A 27,650-nucleotide genomic window follows, 5' to 3' on the forward strand; every position below is an offset into this window, starting at 1 on the left:
TAGATGCCCCAACCTTCTCCACTTTGGTAGGTGATTGAGAAAGAACCGTGAGTATCCTGGACCCAACCATGGAAGGAGAGGTTGAGATAAGTAGACCTGGACAGCAAAGGCGAAAAATTGGAAGATTTTACACTTGTGTCCTAGGGATGTGATTTAGCTTCAGCTGGACTGGGGCCTGCAGGAGTTGAGTCCTATGTATTGCTGGCCTGCAGCTGCAAGTGAAGGGAATTCTGCTACGGGAGACTGAGAAAACTCAAGGACCTCCGCGCTAAGGAGTTCCATTTCCTGATGGTTTGGCTCTGGAAATGCCCCTGTATCAGTAATTGTTTGGCTCTTAATGAAACTCTTCTGAGCGTGAATCTCAGATTTTTCAGCTGCCTCCCTGCGTGGCTAGGCCTGTGGCCCATTGGACCTCTCTCCCCAAGAGGCAATGGGCCCAGTGCCCAGGCTGCTCAGAGACCGGGTATATCAGAGCTTTCATTTTTCCTTGCTGTGCCTTTAAGAACTGCAGGAATGCAAAGAGTCTGGAGGAGGGGTGGGGTCTCCCAAAGGGATTTCCGGGGAAAAGGATCCCGGGAATCTGGGCCAGAAACTAAACTGAGAGTCCAACTCTGAGAAGCTGGGGGTGGTGTGTGTGTTGGGTCAGGCCTGTGATTGGACTGCAGAGTTCTCTAGGGAGGAAGAAAACAAAAGTAAAAAGGAAAGAGCTGGGGAGAGGGGAGAGGCCCACCCCGCCCCCCATCCCACCCCTATGCACACTCACCCAGGCCTGGAAGAGGGGACAGCCACTAGCCTGCAGAGGGTCCGTGTGTGTCAAAGGTGATAGCGACAGATGCTGGACCCAGGGAGACCTCTACCCCAAGTCGGCCTGCAGGGCCTCCGGAGACTGACTTGCCAACAGCTGGACTTGATCACCAGCTTGCTAAGCAAGATCACGCATCTGAGGGAGTAACTAGCAGACTTTGCTGTCTGGCTGTTTTTGGAGAATTTTTCTCAGCAGCGGCTAGAAAGCAGGAGACCACCCCCTGGACCCTTGAGCCTTCTTCGAGAAGCAACAGCAGAAGAGATTCCCACCCTGGGTGGTTTGCAGGACCATGCTGGCTCTTAGGCGAGCTTCTGCTTTCAGCGTTCTGATCCTCACAGCCTTTCTGCCCCTGCCGCAGTTCGCCCAGGACCCGGCCATGGTGCATTACATCTATCAGCGCTTTCAAGTCTTGGAGGTAGGTGGCATCTGTGCCCCTGATCTGGGGAACCTGCCTCCCGGAAGTCACTTTATCTTACCCACGCTTCGCTACCTACTGTGATGCATTTTTCCAGATAGTGAATGATAAATAGATTGCTAAATGTACACTTAGTATTTTTCATAGTCTAGTGGTTTCTCCCAGACCTTGAGCAGGGCTTTCCGCTATCCTCTGCTCTGGCAGGTTTTCCTCATCTGTAAAATGGGGACGATAATAGAATTTACCTCTTACGGCTATTCTGAAGATTTAATAAATTAATTCCTACTTAGAACATTGCCTGGCATGGTGGTAAATGTCTAAAATATTATTCAGTTGCTCAGTTTTTAAAATAGGAAAATTAAACATTTGGTCACGTTTTCTTCATGTTTTACTATATCAGGATGATCGCAGATTTTAGTTTTCTTTATGTCTTTTCATGGTGAGCCATTAGGTCACTGCAAAAAGTCATGATATTGGTGTCCTGAGAAGCTCTTAGCTTCTTTTGCTCAACTGGACTTGGTTTTAGAAATGAGCAGATTTCAGCAACATTAAACAGAGAGAAAAGCGTTGGGGCCTCTTTTTCTCCAAGTGTTGCAGCTGCCACTTCATTAAACTTTGCAAAACCCAACATTTTTGCCGCAGGGACAGACTCCCAGGGCCAAATGTAACCCTCCGCAGTAACCTCTGACACACCCTGGCCATGACATTGGCTGTTTCGTACTTCATGCCTTGCTTTTGTACAAGTTAACTTTTGATAAATTATTTATCTTCTCTCAAAGACACGCTTATCTCCAATTTTCTATTTTTTCCTGAAAACTCTTCAAGTCCAAACGATTTGGTTACAGTCAGGGTAAAACAGTTCCTCAGAGCAGGCTGCACATGTTTCCTAACGTCCGGCGGACTGAGGCCAGGAAGCCATGGAGGAAATGTTCCCAGGCCAGTGGCCTCTTGCTGCTGCCTCATTTGCTCTCTCCTCAGACACCTCCTGCCCAGTCTCACCTCCTTAAATGTGCCAGAATTACTCTCAACCGTGGTCCCTCTTCATTTACCACCAACCTGCCTTGGGGGTCAGCGCCAGTCACATCCCTGCAAGCTTTCCCAATACTCGAATCTGTCTGCAGACAAGGGTATCGAGTATAGACTGATACTTTCATAGCTATGAATGTGGATTTAAGAAGATAGGGATATGATGTATATAGGTCTTCCTGCCCCGATCGTGGTAACCTGGGCGGGAAGTTGAGTCCCCAGGTGCTCCACCAGGCCAAGGCAGACACGTAGCAGCAAAGTGAAGCCACTGAGGGATTTGTGTCAGAGGGGTAAGGAAAAGGAGGAAAGATGTAGACAATTTCTCTCTCCTCCCTCTTTCCCTCTCACCCTTCCTGTTTCTCTCTCCCTCTCTATTGCTGTCTCTCTCTCCCTCCTTCCTTCCCTCCCTTCCTCTCACACACTCTCTCTCCCCCCACCTTTCTCTCTCTCTTTCATTCATCAATGAACAGTCTTATATCCTGCTGTTTGGAGTATATATTAATATTGTTACAACTTTTGTGGAGAGCATTTTGGTGAACCGCCAGATGGTCTTTAAGTCTACATGCTGTTTGACCCAGCAACCCCTCCCATTTCCATCCTTCATTTACTTAGCTTTCATTCAGCAAGTATTTATTGAGTACGACTGCCAGGCCCTGTGCAGGTGCTGGGGATGGAGCTCACGTCTGGAAAGGTATCCTCAGAAAATAACCAGAGAAATACACAAATATGTAAAGACAAAGATTTTGTTTGAATGGCAGAACGTTGAAAACTACATAAGTGTCCATTAAAAAGAGTCTAATGGAAACAATAATGGGATGTCAATTCAATGGAATTGTGTCATTAAAATTATGGTATAGATATATATTAATTGGTATTGAAATATGTTCACAATATATCAGCAAGCTAAAAATATGTTATAAAACATACATGTAGCGAAATCACATTAAAAATATGTTTATATATGTATGACTACATGCATGGGAAAACTTTTAAAGATTTGTACACTAAAGTGTCAATAGTCCTTTGAATTAAGGAACTGTGGGTGATTTTTATTTCCCCCCCATTTGACTATCTGTATTTTAAAAGTCTTTTTCCTGTGAACGAGAGCTGTTGATATTACTTGGGCAAGTTAAATAACTGGCAGTAATTTGGGAATTTATTTTCTGACTGAAGCAAGGACTGCAGAAATGTACCCAAGCAACGAGAGAATACATTGAAGATTTCCGAGAGTTCTCGAAAAACATATCCGTTATGCTGGGACGATGTCAGACGTACACAAGTGAGTACAAGAGTGCGGTCCATAACCTGGCCCTGAGAGTCGAACGTGCCCAGCGAGAGATCGACTACCTGGAGTACCTGCGGGAGGCTGAGGTGTGCACAGAATCAGAGGACAAGATGCTGACAGAAAAGCAAGTCCAAGGAGCTGAGGAGGAGAAAAGGATCCGGACACTGCTGAATGCAAGTAAGAGAACTGCGTCTTTTATTACCCCTTCTGGGGACTTTCACGCTCGGAGACAGCTCCCACACAGGTAGGGGGTCTGACCCAGTAAGAACTGGATATGTGCTCTTGTGGGCATGTGCTGGGAGAGAAACCTTATCGGGGCACAGGTGTCCAAAGGAAAACCCTTTCTCAGAAAGCAGCTTTCCCTTTCCCAGAGAGTTCCTGAAGCCCCCGTAGAAGACCAGGGCTATGGTGTTAGAAGCCAGCCTAGGAAGGGCATCTCGAGATAGACCTTGGGTTGATAGAGGTGTGTGGTCCCCTGCCACGAATCGTGGCAGGTTGGTGGATTCTCCCAGTGCCCTGGGAGTAGGGAGAGGCTGCAAATGTGCCCAGAAACATCGTGAAATTGGACAAGGCAACAGCCAACCCTCAGGGCCAGGAACTACAGTGAATTATTATTGTGTATTCTGTTGGGATGATGATATGTTCAAGGTATTTGTCTCCAATCTTGGGATCCATCAGAATCACTTCCAGGCCATTAAGAATAATGGTTAGAAGCTCAAATGATAATAGCAAGTATTAAGCAACAAAAACATAAATGAGAAGGAAAATTTCCATTTCATTAAAACAATGAGGGAGACAAGTCCCCCACCTCAGAGGCTGTATTCTGACATGGTTTCATTGCAAATAGGAAAACTTTATTTATTTGCTAATTATGCCTGCCCCAAATGTAAGAAATTTCATCAGGTAAATAAGACATAAGCTGAATGCCGTTATTGGGCTAAGGGTTTCACGTATCTTTTCTTTTTCTTTCTTTTTTTTTTAAAATTTATTTATCTTTGGCTGCATTCGGTCCTCATTGCTGCGCAGGCTTTCTCTAATTGCGGCAAGCGGTGGGTGGGGGGTGGGGGGCCACCCCTCGTTGCGGAGCGCGGGCTTCTCTTTGAAGTGGCATCTCCCGTTGCGGAGCACGGGCTCTGGGCATGTGGGCCCCAGTATTCGTGGCACGCGGGCTCCAGAGCGCAGGCTCAGTAGTTGTGGCGCACGGGCCCACTTGCTCGGCGACATGTGGGACCTTCCCGGAGCAGGGATCGAACCCATATCCCCTGCATTGGCAGGTGGATTCCCAACAACTGTGTCACCAGAGAAGCCCCTCATATATCTTTTCAATGTAATCCTTGTAAAAACTCCATGGGTCTTCCAAAATGAGGTGACATCTGATCTGACTTTTGAACAAAGAAGTTAGAGAACGATGAGCAGAGGGCGCGTTAAGTGAGGGTGCAGCAGGTCAAAGGCAAGTAACACTTCCACATGTAGATCTGCAGTGATGGCTGAGTGGAAGCTGCGTGGGGCAGGTGAGTGCAGGGAAGCAAGGCTGAAGGGTTCAGTAGCACCCAGATAATGAAAGACCTGGCGTGCTAGGCTAAGGGGGTTGAACTTGACTGAAGAAACTGTTGAGAACCATTGAACAATTTTAAGCAGGGGCATGACATGCAGGAAGAGGACGAGACTAGAGAGAGAACACTAATCAGGGAAATACTGCAAAAAATTGGTCAATAAGTGATGGTGTCTGCATGAAGTGTCAGGGAGATGGAGAAGGACAGACGGATTTCAGAGTCACTGAGAATTGGAATACACGTGGCTTTGTGACAGATAATTGAATGTGAAAAATGAGAGGGTTGAGTCCACGATGCTTCCCGGGTCTTTGGCCTAGGCCGTCGGGTGGTTGGTCTGAAGTACGCTGCGAAAGGTAACCCAAGAGGCGTTGTGGAGCACTTATTACTGGACTGTTTTTGTTGTTTTTTTCGGAGCGCTTATTACTCTGAGATCTTCTAGTTCATTTATTTGCTCGATGCTCATTTTCTGCCTCCCCTTCTCGAGTGTCAGCTCTATGAGAGCCTGGATCCTGCCTTTCATGTTCGATGCTGCATCCCAGTGCCTAGAATTGTGTCTATGTTCAATAAATACTTGTTGGTGAATAACTAAGGGGACGAATGAATGAATGGATAGAGGGATTGTTAGCACAGACAGAGGGGTTATTAGGTTTTGGCAGAAAAGAGAAAATCTTATCTCTGAGTCAGAAGACAGAGAAGAGGGTCCCTTATCTATATCATGAAGCACTTGGTCAAGTTGGTCAAGTGAGTGGTCCTTTCTGGCCCTGTCTTGAGATGAACCTCCTCCTTCTGAGAGGGAGCAGCTGGGGGTAAGCATGGGACGAGGGACTGGGGAAAAGGGCAAGGATGAGCCAGTGGAAAAGGAACAGCTCCCTAAAAAGCTGATGGGGAGGATTGGGTGCTAAATGTAGCCTGAGCTAGAATGTGCTCTCCCCAGGGGTGAGGGAGGACCCCAAGCCTGGACGATGGTGCTGGCTTGGATCTCTGAGACACTCTAAGCCCCTCAGGCCTTGAGGTTGCCCACTTCCACTCCAGCTAGAGCTCAGCAGAGGTCCTGAGCCTGGACTTTCTGCTATTTCAACCCTTGTCCTCTGCCTCATCTCTCAGACCCTGGAGGCCTAAAATATTCCCTCTCCCAGCTCCACGGTGAGTGAAAACTCTTTCGACTTTTCAGAGATGGCTGCTTCCATGCCTGTTGCCTCGGGAGCCCTCTTTTTGTTTTTTGTTTTTTGCGGTACACGGGCCTCTCACTGTTGTGGCCTCTCCCGTTGCGGAGCACAGGCTCCGGACGCGCAGGCTCAACGGCCATGGCTCACGGGCCGAGCCACTCCACGGCATCTTCCCGGACTGGGGCACGAACCCGTGTCCCCTGCATCGGCAGGCGGACTCTCAACCACTGCGCCACCAGGGAATCCCGGGAGCCCTCTTTTGATGATTTGTCAGTTTATGATTCAACAAGCACTTTTTGCCTCGACTCCTGGATGGGCCCTGTGCTCACAGCAGGGACAGAGGAAGCAGTGGAACATGTCTGCATCCTGCACTGGCTTTCTTACAGCTTCTCTGGCCTCTGGTTTTGCCTCCTCCTGCCGTGTGCTGTCTCGTAGGCCTTCCCACAACACACGTGGATGTAGAATGTGTTCGCCGTTTGGCACCAATTATCAACAGCCACAAAAAACCCCTTCAAATCTCAGCCTTTTATATGAGGAAGACCCTTCAGAAAGTGGCCTGAGCTGATCTCCATCTCCTCCCATAATTTACCCACATGCAGGAGCAATTAAAACAGATAAACAAATATATATATATATATATATGTATATATATTTTTCTACCCACCTTTTATGTCTCAAAAATTCTGTGGATTCTCTGTAAACACTTCTGCCCACCTCCCCAGCTCTCCCCTCCCCGCCCCACCAGACAGATTGGCCCCTAATGCACCTGGAGCGCCTCACTCAATCTTCCAGGGCAGCACTAACTCTCAACCACGCATATCTGTGTGTGTTTGACTCCTCAGCCTGACCGTGAATATACTGACGTCTTCATTCCTGTACTCAGAGAGCCGGGGTCAGGGCAAAATCATCTATGATGGCAGAGACCCCTCAGAACTTGGTTAGGGAAAGACAGACCTGCAAACAATCACAACTGCGTGATTAGTGCCCTCTGACCTGTTATTTCCAGAAGTTCTGTGCCCAAGGATGGACTTTGGAATGCCAGTCTATCCCCCTTCCATGCACTGTTTTGTATTTTACATACTGTGCCCATCCCCCATGGTTTCGGCCATGTATCTTAGTAACTATGCCTGTATTAGTTATTCTAATACTATGTAACAAATCACCGCAGCTCTAGCAGTTTAAAATAATACACGTGTATTATCTTAGAGTTTCTTTGGGTTCAGGCGTCCAGGCACAGCTTAGCTGGATGCTTCGTTCAACAGTCTCGTGAGGGTACAATCAAGGTGTTGGCTGGGCTCCCTTCTCACCTGGAGCTCAGGGTCCTCTTTCAAGTTCATTGATGTTGGCGGAATTCACCTTCCTGTGGTTGTAGGGCGGAGGCCTCAGCTTCCAGAAGCCGCTCCTCTTCACAGGCAGCTCGCAATGTGCCTACTGCTCCCTCGGGGCCAGGAGGAGAGCACCTCTCTTTGGGATGTGCTCAGTCTCTCTTTTAAGAGTTTGTATCTGATTGAGGTCAAGCCCACCCATAATCATCTTCCTTTTGATTAACTCGAAATCAACTGACTTTGGACCTTAATTATATCTACAAAATCTCTTTAGCTTTGTCTCATGATGTAACCTAGTCAAGGAGGGCAATCATATTCACAATCATATTGAGTGAGGCTGCAGCCCTCACTCAAGGGGAGGGGAGTATGTAGGGCATGACCATGGGGGTGGGAACCTTAGAATTCTGCCCATCCCAGCCAGTGCTGTTACGTGTACCCACCTTCTTCCCACAAGGCTCCCATCTTCCTATCTTCTAACCTTGGTTGCTGGGACTGTGCTGGCTGTGAAACTTTCACTAGAATCCTGAGGCCTCAAGTCAGCATCCTTGTGTAGGCAAATATGGGATTATGGGCTAGGGAGGGTCGCCAGAGGTCACATCAAGTGTTTCGTTCATACATACATGCCATCTTAGAGAGTGTTTTCAGAAAACCTAGAGAGAGAAGATAACATAACTTCCTTGGAAAATTCAACATTGTGTCTTAGGAGATTTCCAGAAAATTCTAACATCAGTCTAAATGGTTCTCGTTTATTCTAGGAATATTTATTGGGCAACTACAAAGGGCCAGATACTGGGGATAATAAATACGGTAGAGTTGCTCTGTAATTAAGCCATTTCCTGTAGAGCTGTTCTCAAGTCTTCAGCCTTTATTGAGAGATGATCCACAAATGATGTTCACGTGAGGACCGCAATTCCAGGGATGTTTGGGCTAAGGTAAAATTCTTAGAATCTTAACTCTAACACATATAGACTCTCTCTCCTCCTTTCTCTCTCTCTCTCTCTCTCTCTCTCTCTCTCTCTCTCTCTCTCTCTCTCTCTCTCTCTCTTTCTCTCTTTCTCTGTCTCTCACACACACAATTTAGAATGCAGTGACTGAAAGATATTTGAATACAATCTAACTTATATTTTAAACTCATTCCAAGTCTTTGGTACTATAACTGTTATAAGTAAAAAGAAATTTTGCATTGCACTTGGCGACTTATGGCAAAGCACCACTGGTTCAGATACCCAGATTGAGAATTTATCCAACTAACAGTCTTTGGCAGATTCCACAGGCTGTATTCATGGATGGATCAGAAGAGTGTTAACCTCTTCTTAACTTGTAAATAGCTTGTAAAGAAAAATTCTCAAGGCAGTCAGAATAAGACATTGTAGCATTATTTTACTTCCTGTTTTAGTCCCGCTCCTTTATTTGCAAGAGTGCATGCAAATTACCTCCAGTAACCCTCTCCCTGCTGAAGTAAATAACTCATATCCTTTGTTAGATCATGTTTTAGAGGAGAAAGTCTATTGCTGCAAATTCAGATGCCTCTGGGGTCCATTCAGGTATAAATGTGTGTGCCTCATACTGAAAGCCATTAAAAACCAAACAAAATAAAAAATAAAAACAGGGCTTCCCTGGTGGCACAGTGGTTGGGAGTCTGCCTGCCGATGCAGGGGACACGGGTTTGTGCCCCGGTCCGGGAGGATCCCACATGCCGCGGAGCGGCTGGGCCCATGAGCCATGGCCGCTGAGCCTGCGCGTCTGGAGCCTATGCTCTGCAACGGGAGAGGCCACGGCAGTGAGAGGCCTGCGTACCGTAAAAATTAAATTAAATTAAATTAAATTAAAATTAAAAAAAAACAAACTAGCATAAAACCCACTAGAAGCCAAATAAAACATATTTGTGAGCCAACTCTCAAGGTCCATTAGTTTGCGATGAGTGGAACAAAACATTAAGAGATGTATAACTCTAAATTGCAACAGAGGTATCTCCCACAAAGGAGGGCATTGAGGGTACACACAGGTGTGAGCGCAGGAGGGTATGAGAGTACTTGTGTGCGCACACACATACACACACAGAAGTTACTGCATTCGCAGAGCAGCAGTGCCAAAGGTATATGTACAGCTTATCCTATGCTGCCTCTGGGACAGTGCCATAGGTCACTGTGCTGGGTTCAGAAAGACCAACAGACATAGGCCCATGGTCTATGAGGATACCTCCAGGACCATCACTACAGGTATTAATAGAAGATCCCAGAGTTGTTTTAGCTGATGGCTTTGGCTCCAGGTGTAGTGAACCTCCCCATTCATTCTCTCTCTGACTCATTCATTTGTTCATTCATTCAACAAATCTCTAGCTGAATTCCGTATATACGTTGGCATTGTGCCAGGCATTAGAGATGGAACATTGAATAGGATAACATTCTTGTCCTCAAAAAGCTTACAGCCAAGTGGGGAAACCTCCAAACAAACACAAAATAACAGGTAGCGTGATGCCTGTTCTGATGGAGGGTGTCACAGAAGCACAGGGGCAGGCATTCAGTAATTAAGTAAGGTCAAGGTTGCCATGGAGATGGGGATGGGGGAGACCGTGGAATCTGGAATGTGACCCTCAAGCCAAGTTTTAATGTTGCAAAAGAACTAATTACATGGAGAACAGAGTAAAGGGCACTTCAAGCAAATGACCAGCATGCGGATGTACAAAGGCCTAATCGGGCTTAGGGTTCAGTAGACCTCAGGTGTAGGGAGAAGTGGAGAGGAGATGAAAGAACCAGACAAGACCTAAGCTCCTTTGTGCTGAGCCTCTTCGCTTTCTAGCTGTGGGGAATGAAAGTAATATGAATACCCGTAGCTAATAGTTATTGAGCGCTTATTATGTACCGGGTAATCTTTAAGTATTTTCTATGTCTTGTTGGATTATATCAGCTAATTCTCACAACAAACCTATGTGACAGGTATTATAATTAACCCCCATTTTATAGATGTGGAAATCAGGGCACTGAGTGAATAAGTCATCTGTCCAAGGTCTCACTGCTAACTGACGCCAGAGGAGGGTTCAAACCAAGGCAGGCCGACTCCTACATATACTAACCTTTCCCATCGTGCTGTTTTGCGTAAGAGTGGTACGCAGGGGAGTGTCCGGGCTCAGATGGAGGTTTTGAGGAAGATCATCTGGCTCTAGTGTTCAGAATGGGCTGGCAGTGGGGGAGTTTGAGTGCTCATAGCAGGGAGAACCGGGGCCAGGCCGGCCATCTGCAGGGCTGTCACAGAGGCCCTCAGGTAGCAGCCCTCGGCTCTGAGACTAAATACCTGCGCCCAGAGGCATTATTATTGTGGGACATGCATGAAGACCATGTGAGGCCTCTTAGTTGTTATTTGATGATGATTCCTACTCACAAACAGATTGCTTTAAATCATTCTTTCAAATCCTGTCCAAGAAACATCAGTTCCCCACCGCTCTCCAACCCTTGGTTTTTAATTCCCTGCCTTTTCTTCATTTATTTTTAAATAATGAACTTCCTCTGCTTTCCCCCACTATTCTCTCAGTTAACAGAAGAGTCCCACACACACTCTCCTGTGCTAGAAATCTCAGGAGCATCCCTTTGGCCTTCATCTGATAAGTTGCTCAATAGATTCTTCCTTCTGAATGTCTCTCAAGTTTATTCTTTCCATCTACACTGCTCGCTCATCATCTCCAGTCTCGATGACTGCAGAAGACTCCTAACCGATCTTCCTTTTCCAGGGTTTCATCCTGTATTGCCACCAGGGTTATCTTGATAAAATTACTGCATCAGTGCTTATCATCTTAGATGGCAGCCACAACCTACAGGGTAAAGCAAACCCCATAAAATAACATAAAGAAAGCCCTTTACAACTGACCCCAACGTAGCTTTCTTCAAATAATTTGTTTTGTTATTCTCTCTGAAAGTAATACCTGCTGATTAAATAAAAACCATGAATATTGTACATTCTATATCTATTGTATTTACTGTTATTGTAGAAGTAGATGACAAGCCATATGAACAATTTTTTTTAAGTTTTCTTTAAGTTCTTTATTTTTTTATTGAAGTATAGTTGATTTACAGGTGTTTCAGGTGTACAGCAAAGTGATTCAGATATATATCTGAAAATATATATATATATACTTTTTCAGATTCTTTTCCATTATAGGTTATTATGAGATATTGAATATAGTTCCCTGTGCTATACAGTAGGTCCTTGTTGTTTATCTATTTTATATATAGTCGTGTGTACTTAATCCCAAATTCCAAATTTATTCCTCCCCCCCTTTCCCCTTTGGTAACTGTAAGTTTTGAACACAGCAACTTTTAGCATTTCTCAACTTAGTCTTGTGCCACTACTGCCGGTTCCCATTCACCTGATGCTCTATGCTGTGTTGAATCTGCTATTCTGAAAACATAAAATATACTCCATGCATCTCTGCACTATTCATGCTGTGTTCCCCAAGTCTAACACAGTGCCTGGAACAGAGTAGGGATCAGTATTTTCTGACCTTGAGGAGTAGTTTCTTGGAAAGTGGAAGCAACTGTTTGCCAGGAATTCCATTACGCCTCTTGTATCTGATATGGTAGCCAATGCCCATGACAACTCTGCTAGGTAGATAGTATTATGACTTCTTTTCAGATGATGAAACTGTGTCTCAGAGTTTCATGTAGCCCGATCTTCCTCCCACTTTCCTGCTACGCTGAAGAGTAAGCACCACCCGCTAGACACACTAGATTCATCTCAGTCTCCCTATCTTGCTCATGGTTCCCTTACCCGGACCCCACACGAGGTGTCTGCCACAATAATGCTGCATGGGCTTCCCTGGTGGCACAGTGGTTGGGAGTCCGCCTGCTGATGCAGGGGACGCGGGTTCGTGCCCCGGTCCGGGAGGATCCCACATGCCGCGGAGTGGCTGGGCCCGTGAGCCATGGCCACTGAGCCTGCGCGTCCGGAGCCTGTGCTCCGCGATGGGAGAGGCCACAGCGGTGAGAGGCCCGCGTACCACAAAAAAAAAAAAAAAAAAAAAAATAATGCTGCATGACAAGCCACTTTGAAAGTTAGTGGGTTAAAACAATCATTGACTATTTCTCAGGAGTCCACAGGGCAGCTGGGAGTTCTGTTGGCCTGGACCAGGCTTAGCTATTCTCGGCAGGGCTCCCTAGTGCATCTACAATTAGTGACACGTTGCCCAGGAGATGGCTGGTTGAGGATGGCCTCAGTTGCAATGGCTTTATTCTTCTCCACATGGCATCTGATCTTGCAGGAGGCAAACCTGGGCTTGTTCTTGTGGTGGAGGCAGATGTCTGAGGGAGAGGGCACAAGCACACCAAGGTCTGGTCACTTTGACCACGTTCTTTTGGCCAAAGCAAGTTCAAGTCTGGCTCTGGAGCCCATCCTTCCCTAGAACCTCTAGTAGCATCCATCTGAGGCTTTTGGTGTTGCTGCTTCTGGAAAGAGGTAGCACTCAAGATGTGTTTTTAGGGACTTCCCTGGCGGTCCAGTGGTTAAGACTCTGCCTTCCAATGCAGGGGGCGTGGGCTTGATCCCTGTTCAGGGAACTGAGATCCCACATGCCGTGTGGTGTGGCAAAGAAAAAAAAGAAAAGAAAAAGATGGGATTTTAAATATGCAAATCTCTATAGGAAAGCAGTGGATTAGTGGGGCATTAGTGTGATTGATGGTTTTGAGGGGAGACCAAAGAACCAGTGAGAGGGTTGCTGCAGAGTTCAGGATGAGGTGAGCAGCTGCTATACCCACACACGTTGAGAAAGGATAGAGAGAACAGTGGGATTGATTGCACGGGAAGGATCCATGGCAACACGCAAAATGATTCTGTTTTCTAACCAGGCACATGGGAGAATGGTAATACCACACCTAGACATTGAGAACATCTCCATCCTTTTTAGTTTGGGTAAGAATATTACAGGAAAAAATTAACCCAATATGCAAAAAACAAAACCCAGCTTAGTCTTTAAATAAAAGTTAAATAAAAGCAAGAAGTTCATAATTATAAACCTGGAATGCTTAAGATGTTGCAACAGTTAGATAAATAATGCAAAACAGAGGCTGTTTGATCAGAGAAGTTCCCTGGAGGACTGCCCAGTTCCGTACTTCACTTTACATGAGTATTTACCAGCCTGGATCCTCTAGGACCACAGCTCTCAAACTTTTATCTCAGGAACCCTTTACTTTTAAAAAATTATTCAGGACCCCAAAGAGTTTTTGTTGATGTATATCTCTTAGCATCGTCATAATTAAAATAGAGAAATAGTAATATGTGCTGGAGGCTATTCTAGGACAGGATGTCCAGCAGTGAATATAACACATTGGATAAAGCCCTGCCGTCATAGGGCTTACATTCTATTGAGGGGAGTCAAACAATTACTACATTAGCAAGGAAATTTATAATATGTCAGAAAGAAGATAAATACTGTGGAAGAAAAACAAGTAAGATGAGGTTATGGAAAGCTGTCCTCTTCTGAAAGGACACATCCTGGCTATGAACTCCAACTATAGGTAATTCCAGTGGAAGCAGTGGACTCGCGCCTACTCACAGGTCTTCCCAGCTTCCACACACTCCATGCTGTTGAGCAGCACCCAGCCATGCAAGTCAACAGCCATGTTTTCTTTCTCACACTCTGCTGCTAATCACTAATAAAGGGAAGCTGGCCGGGCTCTGTACTGGGTGCCATGAAATACTTTTAGTGTTGGGAACCTAGAAAGACCTTTGAGGTGGATTCACTAAAGAGTTCTGTGTGACTCACCAAAACATGTGGAGCGCGTATTGTATGCCAGCCCCTGTTTAAGCACTCACCCTGGGTTCTCAGCCCGTCTGCAAAGCCAAATCCTCCCATGGCTCACTGAGTACCACTTCATATAAGCTGGTCTTCCTGCCTTCCTGCTATCCAACCCCCCAGGCATTCGGACAGTGAAATGGCACCTGCTAATGTCCACACATACTTCTTGTTATTTGAATCTATTTGATTTCCAAGTTGGCCTAGCGTGAGTTGGGGTAGCAACTGACTAATACTGCATTATCTGAATCTAATTGATTCCTGAGTTTGAACAGTAAGCGTTTGAATAGTGAGGGAGATGTGTACTGTGTCTCAGGCACTGTGGATAAAAAGACAAGGCGCAGCTTCTGTCTTAAATGCTTGCAAGGAAGCAAAGTGAATGGGCGATTCCAATTCAGCCCGAAAACTGCCCCAGAAGAGGGCTGCACAGAATGCTTCAGGTACACAGGAAGGAGCAACTAGCTGCTATGCAAGAGTCAGAGACTTTTGTTTTGAAGGACAAGAGATGTATCCTAAGTTAGTGAAGATGAGCTAAGGAAAAGTAGGGGCAAAGTTTAAAACTTGTGAGAGGCCATGGCAAGTTCAGTGACTAGTAACTAGTCCATTGTGGTGGGCAAATGACAAAAGAGGTCAGATGAAGGACCTTGGGTACCATGCTGACATATCAGAAATATATCCTGTGAGGGGCTTCCCTGGTGGCGCAGTGGTTGAGAATCCACCTGCCAATGCAGGGGACACAGGTTCGATCCCTGGTCCGGGAAGATCCCACATGCCGTGGAGCAACTAAGCCCATGCGCCACAACTACTGAGCCTGTGCTCTAGAGCCTGTGAGCCACAACTGCTGAGCCCGTGTGCCGCAACTACCGAAGCCCGTGCCCCTAGAGCCTGTGCTCCACAATGAGAGAAGACACCGCAATGAGAAGCCTGCGCACTGCAATGAAGAGTAGACCCTGCTCGCCGCAACTAGAGAAAGCCCGCACGCAGCAACGAAGACCCAACCCAGCCAAAAATAAATAAATAAAATAAATAAATTTATTAAATAAAAAAAAAGAAATATATCCTGTGGGCAAAAAGCATAAATGCCCCTAGTTTCCAGAACACTTAAGTCCACATTGACAGTTTTATTGTAATAGCTTGAAGCTTCATAATTGACTACTCGTCTGAGAGCTGTCATCTTTGACATCCCCATGTACCTGTCACTTCAGAGGTATTGACAAGTGTTTATTAACATGAATACAATTCAGATGGTTGAAGAAATCAAGATTTATAACAGAGAATTTCAAGAAGCAGTCAAAATATGCATGGCTTTACAGAAATTCTCTTCTTTTCAGTGAATTCATCACTTTTCTTCCCAGTTAAATCTGACCTTCCTTCCCTGTTGCTGTCTCATGCATTCTATCACCCCCAACTGTTGTAGGAAAATGGGGCGTGAGAGGATGGTCACGTCTGAGGTCTTGGGCAAGTCCATGGGACAGGCCGCCAAGTGAGGTTCCTTGGCTTCACACAGGGAAGAATTCAAGAGTGAGCCATAGTAAAGTGAAAGCAGGTGAATTGAGAAATACACATTCCATAGATAGAATGTGGTCTGTCTCAGAAGGTGAGTGCAGCCCCGAAATACGGGGTGGTTAGTTTTTACAGGCTGGGTAATTTCATAGGCTAATGAATGGGGGGATTTTTCCAATTATTTTGGGGAATGGTTGGAGATTTCCAGGAATTGGGCCATCACCCACCTTTTGGTCTTTTATGGTCGGCCTCAGAACTGTCATGGTGCCTGTGGGTGTCATTTAACATATGCAAATGTAGTACAATGAGCGTATCATGGGGCTCAAGGCCTACTGGACGTTGAATCTTCTGCCATCTTGGGCCTAGTTGTGTCTAACCAGTTTTTGTTGTATCCTCAGTGTCATACTTTTAAAGGTTGTGCCCTCCCCCCTTCCCTTCTGTCTCAAAACCTTGAGTCTGGTTTATCACTCCACTCCCACAACTGAATCAGTTACCTGACCTCTCTTTTTCTGTTTTTTGAGTCTGTGCCCATTTTTTCATTCCCATCACCATTTAGATTTTTCTCGTCTGGATTGTACTTACAGACTCTCCACCTGTCTCCCTCTATCCCCTCTCCCCCACCTCTACCCACCCCCCCGTTCATTCTCTACTAATATGCAGACCACTGTTTTTAAAACATAACTCTGATTGAGTCATTCCCCTATGGAGGGACGAGTCTCAGCAAGTCTGGAGAGTAATCCTATTAAATAAGGGGGAAAATATTTAAAAGATTCAAATAAATGATATTTATATATGAATTCACTCTGAGGCCTTGGGCCAAATTCTATCCTAATTGCTTGTCTGCAAGTCTGCCTAAGGGCTAAACCACAGATTTTCATTCTCTGGTTTGTACAATGTCAGTGTCTCTGTTAAATAATTTGCATCTTGGCTGGACTCAAAAGTTTTCAATTTGTTTCCTATCCTTCCTCAACCTTTTACTCCTGTTAATTATCTCCTCTCAAGAGAAGCACAGCAGGGAGTTTTAACTTACCCTTTTACTCAGACACTGTGAGTATATTTTCCCCAAATTCCAAAAGAGGAGGAATTTATAAAAATTACAGAATATCCACCTGAATAAACTATACGACATCCAGGCTAAACCCCTCGTTCTGCAGCTGGAAAAGCTAAGGCTTGATTGACAAGGAACTTTCAGGGAGTCACAGAGGGAGGCAGAGACGGAGCTCGGACCACTCAGGTCTCTGACTCCCAGTCCCAGGTTCTGGCTACAAAGGGATAGGAGAAGCCAAAGGGACCTCACGGGGTTGGAAATTCTGTGTTCCCCCCCGGACTGTGTTTCCCTGATCAAAACCATCTAACACTCTTGTTTTGCTATTTCTTCAAGGCTTCTGCATTAGAAAAGAGGAGTAGAAGGAGAAAGAATAATGTTTGTATTAATTTCTCCTGTATTTTAAATGAACATTTTCTCACTGATGAGACATTGAATGCCTTGTTCTTAGCCATAGTTTCTCGTAGCTGGGCTGCAAGCCTGCTAACTTTCTTCCCAGGAGGATGGGCAGCCTGAGAGCTTCCCAGTCAGGACAGATGTCTTAGCACCCTGTGAACAGGCCCCAGGGAGTCCATTATCCTCATCTCTCCCTCTCTAGGCACACCCAGGCTCACCCCTTCCCACCATGTGCACACACCCATCCACCATGTTCCTGGGGCTGGCTGGGGGTGTCCTGGATGGCCCTGCCTTCCAGCTCAGATGAGCTCAGAGGCCCTCTTAGCTAGATGATCTATCCAGGTAACTTATCCAAACTTTTTTTTTTTTAAACTTGGAAAATGGAGATTAAAATATCTACCACTTAGGCTTATTATAAGACGTAGATAAATTAATGCAAATAAGTACCTATCACAGTACCAAGCATATTATATGTATTTGTAGGTATTTATTCATTTCTTGAGATTTTGGGCTTGTTCCTCAATAGGGAACAGCTTCTGAGCTTCTCTTGTGGCCCTTGGGACCCCCACTCTTTCCCATTAAATGTATCTGTGATCACATACAAGCTTAAATCCTTGTTCATTCATCCTCTGTGATCACCAGAGTATGTGGGAAGAGCAGAGCATTCACATGAGACAGATTCGGCTGGTGAGACCGAGAAAAGGCATACCGAGCCCTAGCAGAGATGGATCTCGGTAAGCAGGGCAGTCCACTCTTCTCTTTTCTGCACCACAGCCCATAGCCCCCAAAGCTCAGCATGGAGGGGAATCCTTCTGCGAGCTGCTCCTGAAATGCAGATGAGGGACCTCGAGTGCCATGCTGAGGTGTTTGAAACTTATTCTAAGGTTCCCAGCTGGCCCAGGCTCCTCTGCCTTTCCTAGGGGTTTGGCTTCTATAACCCAGGCCAACCAGAATGAAGTTGACCCAGAGGCCACAGGGAAGCAATCCCCCAGTCTGGCAAAGCGGGTCAGTAGGGTAACATGGTGGCAAATGATGGCCGAGAGATTTCCATAATGATGTCAAAAACTCGGCCGCTGTGCACCGGTGCCAAATCAAATCTTGGGGACAGAGTTCTGGGTGAAGTAGAAAAGAATAGGTTTATTGCTTTGCCAGGCGAAGGGGACATGGTGGACTCATGCCCTGAAAAACTGTGTGCCTTAACGGGAGGAGTTTTATAGCAGTGGTTGAAGGGTGGGGTTGCTGACAAGGATCAGGGTGTGTGCAGGGCCTGCACTCCTTTAATGTGGCCTCAGGTGGTCTCCCGATGAGCTTCTCAAGGTTATCAAACTGTGACCTTCTCTTGAATGAAGAATGTAACATCTTCCATTTGTTGGGGGTTTTAGTTCTGCAGAAGAGCTCAAAGATACTGTTCTGTGTATCCCTTGAGGTGGAACCAGGACCCTGCCCCGAGGCTGCACTATTGTTTCTTGACTGCTCCTCCCTTGTCTCTGAGTCCCCTCCCTTCCCTGATTAGCAGCTGTTCGAATCTGGCCTTTGGAACTCAGGGAAGGTCATGGAGGCTGGAGTCTGTTCCCTACAAACAAGAAACGGGGGACACAGAAAGACTTCCGTGCCCAGGAGCCCCACAGGGTCCTGCTCATTTCAATAGCTTGCCCCAAAGTCTGACCCTGGCCATGCTGTGGGCCAGGCAAAGCCTCTGGGAGCAACCACTGATGACATGACTGCTGAAAGCACTGATTTCCCAGGACTTGGCTCTCGCCAACCCCACTCCTGCCCTACGTTTCCTTGGTAACAATGTTGTGCCACATCTTTAAATGGAATAATGCATTTGAAAGTATCATAAAAGCTTTAAGGCGCTTTACAAATTATTATTACTTAAGACAGATCTGTGATCAGAACTCTGGGTGTGCAGCACCAGTTAAACCCTAGAAAAACATCTGCTTGAATGAACCTATTTTCCTTATTAATTCAATAGATATTTATTGAACCACAGAGCTCTCAGTAAGGCAGTAGAGTACAACAGTAAACAGGAAGACAAAGGCCCTGCTTTTGTGGAGCTTATAGTCTAATGGGGGAGAAGGACAATACACTAGTAAGTAAAACAGATAACATAATTACAGAACATGGTAAGTGATATAAAGAGAATAAGAGAGATGCTGCAGTAGATCATTTTAAATGTAGATACAGTGGTCGCAGGTAGTCTCTTAAGGAGATAAGATTGAAACTGAGCTTTGAAGGACGAGTAGGAGCAGGCCATGGGAGGATCAAGGAAGAGAACACTCCAGGCAGAAAGAATTGCAAGTGCAAGAGTCCTGAGGCAGAAGCAAACTTGACAGCTCCCAGAACAGCAAGAAAGCCAATGTAATCAGTGCACAGTGAGGCAAGATTGTGGGGCAGGGTTGGGGAGAAAGTGGAGGATCAAGTCCCAGAGACAGGGAGGGGCCAAACGAGGTAGGTGCTTTAAGACAAATTAGGATTTTATTCCAAGAGTGGTGGGAAAAAAGGGTTAGCAGGTTGGTCACATAATTCATGTTTTTAAACAGATCACTCCTACTCCTTTGTGGAGAACATTCTATAGCAAAGCAAGAGTAAAATCAGAGAGACAAATCAGGGGCTATTGTAGTAGTCCAGGCAAAAGGTGAGGGTTCACGGCGTGCAGGGGAAGAGGAGGCAGAGGGAGTGGGAAGAGGAGGATATATAAATATACTGAGCATTTTAATTTAAGTATAACATCATAAGTTAAAGGTAAGTTTACTACCAGAACTTGCTAGTGTGGGGAGATGGAAGGAAATGAATCAAGAATGACTACTAGAGAAGAAATCTGATTGATGGTTCTTGCTTGAAATGGGAAGAAGAGGGAGGAAGTTTGGGGGATAAAAGCAAGAGTTCTGCTTTGGACAGGTGAAGTTTGAAGATAGCCAATGAGGAACACTGACTAGATGAATGAGTTTGGGGCTAAGTAGACATCCAGATAGGATGTCTTTCCAGGTACAAGTTTGGATTTCATCCTTATTCAGAACTTACATGCTCTTCAGAGCCATTCTCTTCAGAGAATGAAGTGAGCTGGAAAGTGATCATAGATAGAGCAATGAAAAGGTCTGAGGATAGAACACTTAAAGATGGATGGTGATAAGGAAGCAGCCATGAATTCCAAGATTAAAACAATCCTGAACAATAGGACAGACAAAAGCAGGGGTGTTCCAGAATCACGAGGAGAAGGAGTTTCAGGGAGAGGTAGCAATCAAGTAACCAAAGCTTACTGGGAAGTTGATTAGGATGAAGACTGGGAACTGACCCTTAGATTTTACAACATGGTGGTTGTTGGTGACCTTGGCAAAAACTGATCCAGTGCAGTGGGGCAGGGGAACTTAGACTTGTGGAGAGCTGGAGCTGATTAGAGTGGCTTAAGGGATAATTGGAGGTGAGAAACCTCCTCTCCCAAGGAGTTTTGTTATAAAGTGGAATAGAAAAATGGGGCCACACTGGATTCTAGCATGATCTTACAGCCTGCTTGTTTACAGAGGGGAACGATCCAGTTGGGAGGAAGAGACTATTGAGCAGGAGAGGGCAAGATAATTTCTGGTGCTGAGTCCTTGACTCGGTGAGAGGGATGAGATCCACTGCAAAAGTAAAGAGAGCAGGAGGGACGCAGGGAGTATGGGATTGGGCGCAACTGGTTAATAGATTGGGTGGTTGGAAACTCATTCATTCAGCAAATACTGGCCTGCTGTGTGCCAGATGCTATCCTAGGGGCAAGACATACAGCAGTGAATGAAACAGATAAGGCAAAGCTCATGCCCTCGTGGAGTTTATACTCTATTGAGGGGAGTTGAGCCATAAATATGTTAACAGATGAATTTATAATATGTCAGATAGAAGGTAAGCGCTATGGAGAACAGTGAGCTAGGGTAAAGGGGATATGGAGAGCTGGAGGAGGGGCCACCATTTTTAATAGGGTGGTCAGAGAAGACCTTTATGATCAGGAGAAGACATTTGGGAGCAGACCTAAAGGGAGCGAGGGAGGAAGTCTAGTAGATATCTTCAGGAAGATGGTTCCGAGCAGAGGGAACAAAATGTGCCAAATTCCTGAGGCAGGAACGTGCTTGGCATAATTTGAGGAACCGCAGGGAGACCAGTGTAGCTGCACAAAATGATCAAAGTAGGGGAGTTGCAGGAGACAAGGCAGGGAAGCAGTGGGCAGGCAGTCCCAGATGGCCCGGAAGGCAGAGATGTGAGCTTTACTCTGAGTCAGATGGGAAGTCCCTGGTGAGTTTTGAACAGACATGTGACATGATCTGACTTAATTTTTCAAAGATGCTTCGGCTGCTGTGAGGAATGGCCTCTGGGGTCAAGGATAGAAGTTTGGCCACCACGTAGAAGGCTATTGCAGTAATCCACACCAGCGATGATGTTGTTCTCCTATTGCTTCTGTTTTCTCAGTGAAATCAGAGGCAAGATCTGTCTAGGCGAGTGAGGAGGGTATGAGGGACCCTTGAGGAGAGAAGAGAAGCTGTGATCATTGTGGGTGGTGAATTGATTAAGGAACTGTGGTAGGATTGCTACCCAAACAGCTGGCAGTCACAAGCAGTTTGCCAAATGCTTACTGACCTCAACCTCTGGGACTTCTCTGGCTGTGCATGTTTATTTGTTTGTTTTAATTGAAGTATAATTGATTTACAGTGTTGTGCCAGTCTCTGCTGTAAAGCAGAGTGACTCCGTTTTACACATATATACATTCTTTATTTAATATTCTTTTCCATTATGGTTTATCCCAGGAGACTGGCTATAGTTCCCTGTGCTATGGCTGTGTATCCTTCTTCCTTGTGTCCGCTTTCTCTCCCATCATCCTGCTTCTTGTCCTCTGACTCTACTCGGCCTCCAGTTGGCCTGGAGAACCCATGCATTTATTAAGAACAAAATGACAACCCACTGGCCCTTCTAGCTTCTGATATCAAAGGTTTTAGAAGGATTTGAGGGAGACTCTCAGCGTGCTCAGTTCTTCTTGAGAGACTGTTATACACCCAACTGTCACTCCACCACCTTACCCTACAGCAGTCAGTGAGGGAGGCCCAGAGAGTTCCCATGCTTTTATTAAGACTCTGCTCTCCCACCTGTGTTACAGATTTGAGGGAGAAACACAAGGTTCTTCATGCTTCTGGTAAGGCCACCACTCCCTGCCTCTGTGACACTGCTCACTGCCCTAACAGGGCAGTCCCGACAAGCAGCTCATAATTACAACTGATGACCCACTTTTCCTAAAATGATGAGCAGCTCTCATCTCATCTTGGCCCACATCCCTCTTTAACTTGGTCACCATGACAATTCCAAGACTCTAAGGTCTTCTTGAAGATAGCGTATGTAAGGACCATGTGGAAATGGCTTATACCACTTCTGTCTACATCCCGTTAGACAGGATATAAGTCAACGGGTGCAGCTTACATACAAAGGAGACTGCTAACGTGTGACTAAGGAAGAGGAAAATGAAACGGCATTTGATGAACACAGACATTGTCTCTGTGGTGACACAAAGATCAAGGGGGAAGACATTTTCTCCCCCCTTGATCTTTACTGATCAATACTGCCATGCTACAGAAAGGTCAGGTAAGATACGGAAATAAAAGGTCTGAGTTTTCAGTTAGGAAGTCCCTGGTCACGTTTTAAAAGGTTGTTTCTGTGAAGTTCTGGTGAAGTGAAAGAATGGGAGGTGAAGAAATGGATGCAGAGAGTATAAACTATTCTGTAGGAGAGTCTAGTTCTATAAAATTATAGAAAGGGTGAAGTAAGTAGAAAAGAGTGCCTAACTGTGGGAGAATTGATGTTTCCAAGCTAATAAAATAGTAGCGAAGGAGAAATCTGAGATAATAGAAAGGGGATCATTCATGGAGGAAATCTAGAAGAAGCCAGGAAAGGATGAGATGGGTGCAGATGGAAGTATTAGTCTTACACAGGAGGAATGACATGGCTTCTTTTAAGATGTGTGGGAGGGGGGCTTCCCTGGTGGTGCAGTGGTTAAGAATCCGCCTGCCAATGCAGGGGACACGGGTTCAAGCCCTGGTCCGGGAAGATCCCATATGCTGTGGAGCAACTAAACCCGTGTGCCACAGCTACTGAGCCCGCGAGCCACAAGTACTGAGGCCTGTGTGCCACAACTACTGAAGCCCACGCGCCTAGAGCCCGTGCTCCGCAACAAGAGAAGCCACCGCAATGAGAAGCCTGCACACCGCAACGAAAGAGTAGCTGGCACTCATTGCAACTAGAGAAAGCCCGCGTGCAGCAGCAAAGACCCAAGGCAGCCAAAAATAAATTAAAAAAAAAAAAAAGATGTGTGGGAGGGTAGAAAGGGCAGGAGTTGAAGAAGAGTCTATAAGTGAGGAACAGGAAGTGGAGGGAGTTCACATCTAATGGTATTTATTTTTGCAAAGGAGTTATTATGAGGCACTGATGAGCTAGTTTTGGGGCAGGAGGCAGGATTTAAGATAGGTGCCATGTGGAAGATGGGCTGAGCACAGAGAGTATAGTACAGTAGTTAGGGCTCAGCTGAGGTTGAAGATCCCTTAGTGTAATGACACCAATATGCACCATTTTGAGTTTTTCTCCACCAACACACAACTCTCAAGGGCAGGCAGAACTTTGAACTGATCCAGGATCAGGGTCAAAGAAGGAAGGGTTTTTGTTTTTTGGGGTTTTTAAATTAATTAATTAGGCTGTGTTGGGTCTTAGTTGCAGCATGCAGGACCTTCGCTGTGGCATTGCTTGCAGCGCGAGGGCTCTTTGTTGTGGCACGCCGGCTTCTCTCTAGTTGTGGCAGAGAGCGCGCAGGCTCTCTGGTTGTGGCACACGGGTTTAGTTGCCCCGCGGCATGTGGGATCTTAGTTCCCCGACTAGGGATCGACCCCGCGTCCCCTGCATTGGAAGGCGGATTCTTAACCACTGGACCACCAGGGAAGTCCCAAGGAAGGGTTTTTGCATGAAGCTGAGAGAGTAATAGTCTAAGTAGCTATGAGGAGCTAGAAAAATGTAGGCCCCTTCTTTTTACTTCATCTTCTTCCACCTAGTTTAGACCTTTATCATCCTGTTTGGATTATAGAAATACCCTCCGAATTGGTTTCCCTGATTTTAGTCTCTTCTCCCTGTATCCATCGTACACATGGCTGCCAGCTTAATTAATCTTATAGAACAACCTTGGCCATGTTTCAGTCTTGCTCAAAAACTTCAGTAGCTCCCTACCTCCCTACAGAATTAAATTCATGTTCCTTAGCTCCACCCTCAAGGTTCCAGGCACGGAGCTGGTTTCAATTTACTGCTTTGTTTTATGCATCTAGTTTTATACACAAAGTATTTGGCTGGTATTGGGTGAAACTCTATACTACTTTACTAACACTAATCTTGGAGGACTTTCCCCAGTATGGTTTTGTTAACTGTTGGGAAAGTTTTTCCCACCCATCTCAGAATGTCCTTCGAGGTGTCTTTCAAGGGCTAATTCAAATGCAGATTCTCTCCTGTGTCACATGATATGTCTCTCCTTTGTCCTCCTTTTTGAAAAAAATTCATTTTAAGCTTTATATTCTAGATAGTCATGTACCTGTTAAGCCAGGACCGTGACTAATTTATCATTGCACCGCAGTCCATTGTAGCCCCAGCTCATAACACCTAGCTCAGTATCTTGCTTTTTGTAGGTATCCAAAGTCAGCTGACTAAAGGCACGCATGCATTCATGAATAAATGAGTGAAGGCATGAGTAGAACCCTTATAATGGTCTAGTAGGGTTAAGAACCAGAATCTTTCACTAGAAGGTCACCTCCTCAAGGTGTAGGGTTGATATTATAATTTTTATCTTTAGTACTTAGCACTGTTCTGGGAGAGTACTGTAAGCTAAGTATACGGCAGATACCCAGTAACATCTTGGCAAACAGAATTGAATTAGGTCGTTCCATACCCTAGTCATTCTCAGTGTGTCAACCTCAAGCGCTCTAGAGAGTTAACAGGGCCTCTGACACAGCAAATAGTTGGTTATATCCTGATTTGATTATCGTGACTAATGCTCTTATAACTGGACGGCAGCTCACTTAACAGAGACCCAATTATTCATTAAAGTCCTTGATTCATTGAATCCTACAATCAGTTATGATTAATCTCTGTGTGATCATTTTATTCTAAACACTGAAGGAAAAAAAAAAGCAATCTGTGAGAAAAGCAGACCTCTTGCGTTTATAAAGTAACCTTCCCCTTTTCTCCTGTTTGGCCAGGCTGCGACAACATGCTGATGGGCATAAAGTCTCTGAAAATAGTGAAGAAGACAATGGACACAGATGGCTCTTGGATGAAAGATGCTGTCAGAGACTCTCCAAAAGTTTATCTCTTAATTGGATCCAGAAACAACACTGTCTGGGAATTTGCCAGCATACGGGCATTCATGGAAGATAGCACCAAGCCAGCCCCCCGGAAGCTGATCCTAACACATTCCTGGCAGGGGACAGGCCAAGTGATCTACAAAGGTTTCCTGTTTTTTCACAGCCAAGGGACTCCCAATGAGATCATCAAATATAACCTGCAGAAGAGGACCGTGGAAGATCGAATGCTGCTCTCGGGAGGGGCAGGCAGAGCCCTGGCCTACCCGCGCTCCCCCTCGACTTACATTGACCTGGCTGCGGATGAGCACGGGCTCTGGGCCATCCACTCAGGGCCAAGCATCCACGGCCATTTGGTTCTCACGAAAATTGAGCCCGACACACTGGGAGTGGAACACTCATGGGACACTCCATGCAGAAGTCAGGATGCCGAAGCCTCATTCCTCTTGTGTGGTGTCCTCTACGTGGTCTATAGCTCTGGTGGCCTCGGCCCGCATCACATCACTTGTGTCTATGATCCGCTGGGCGCTGTCATGGAGGAGGATCTGCCCAACGTGTTCTTCCCCAGGCGGTCGAGGAGTCACTCCATGATCCATTACAACCCTAGAGATAAGCAGCTCTATGCCTGGAATGATGGAAACCAGATCATTTACAAACTCCAGACAAAGAGAAAGCAGCCTCTGCAGTGATGCGTTGCAGCCACGAGGGAGAGCGCCGGGGATGCTGCTCTCCAGGAGACGGAAGCCACAGCCCCTTTGCAACACAGAATCCCTCTAATTGCACACAGGGATAGGGGCTGGAAGTGGGAATGCGCACGCGTCCTTTTCCAGATGGTACTGCCTTCAGTATCTTCCAGGAGCATAGATGAGAGTCTGTCATTCAGGAATTTTCAACAACTTCCATTACCCATCCAAACCTCCTGGAGCTCAAGGCCTTCCACATTCCGATCCAGTTTACTTCCAACCTTTTCTTTTACTAGCATTTACTCTAACTCTCCCCACCCCCGCCCCCCAGCCATTAGAAATGTAAGCCACCCTCTAATACTCCTGGCTTCTCTCTCCTCTGGTCTTTGCTCAAATCTCTTTCCTCTTTCACAAATGCCTACTGATATTCTTCCATTATTCACTGCCCAAATAAAGTACTATTTCTTATTGATGTTTAATCTCGGTTTCCCCTGGTTCTGCCCCTCCACCAAGCCAGGTGGATGTAATAATAAAGGGAAAACATTACCATTTGAATACCAGTTTCCAGTTACAAAGTGTCTGCACCCATGTTACAAGTCATCTCACCCTTATGAGATAGTCAGGACAAGTCTTCATAGAGGAGGAGGGTTCAGGTGAGCCATTCAAAGTACCAAAGCTACAAAATGAAAGAGCTAGAAAATACTGCAAACCCCATAATCTTTCCATTGCCCAAGGAAGCGTCAAATATATATGTTTGTTCGCCCAACCTTCTCTCAGCAATACGTTAATCATCTCAGCCTAAAAATAATGGTTCGCCCCTTTAGCTAGTCGCATGTCCACACAAGACCCTCCTATAGGCCTTTCAAAAGCTACTTCCTCTAGAAAACCAGCCTAAGGGTGAGGACCCCACCTCTGTTCTTATCTTGCCTTTCCTTCCCTTGCTTTTCTTATCTTGCTTGAAATACAATAAAACTGACACTGAGCAACTAAACCTCATCGGGCTCTATCTGCCTCCATGCCCTCCGCATAAGTGTTCCTGGGGGTGCTGCCTGTGCTTGGGTTTACTGTGAACAATCCCCAACACACTGAGGCCCTCGGTAAATATTCTGGAATCTGGATGGAAGCCAGATAGCAGGCAGGGGACTCCCTGCCACAGCAGGAGTGCCTTGTGGCACAGGGGACAGAGGGCAGCTGTGCCCATCCAGAGGGGCTTCTTCAAGCTCTTTCCCACGCGTTTGTCCACTGCAGCCTGGTTTGGGTCACAAGTGCAGGCTGTGGTGCCTGTCTGTGTCATGTGCTGAGGCCTCTATCTTTCCAGG

At 45.9% G+C, this 27,650-nt stretch overlaps 1 protein-coding gene across 1 annotated transcript; it reads left to right on the forward strand.

Annotated features, from left to right (window-relative positions):
• Positions 1-691: 691 nt before the first annotated feature.
• OLFML1 (olfactomedin like 1) lies at positions 692-26,803 on the forward strand. The gene is made up of 3 exons (XM_060018438.1): positions 692-1,220; positions 3,420-3,708; positions 25,547-26,803. The coding sequence occupies exons 1-3, from the start codon at positions 1,095-1,097 to the stop codon at positions 26,335-26,337; spliced, it is 1,206 nt and encodes a 401-aa protein (XP_059874421.1). The 5' UTR covers positions 692-1,094; the 3' UTR covers positions 26,338-26,803.
• The last annotated feature ends 847 nt before the right edge of the window (positions 26,804-27,650 follow it).

This window comes from Delphinus delphis, chromosome 8 (assembly GCF_949987515.2).
Source record: "Delphinus delphis chromosome 8, mDelDel1.2, whole genome shotgun sequence".
NCBI lineage: Eukaryota > Metazoa > Chordata > Mammalia > Artiodactyla > Delphinidae > Delphinus > Delphinus delphis.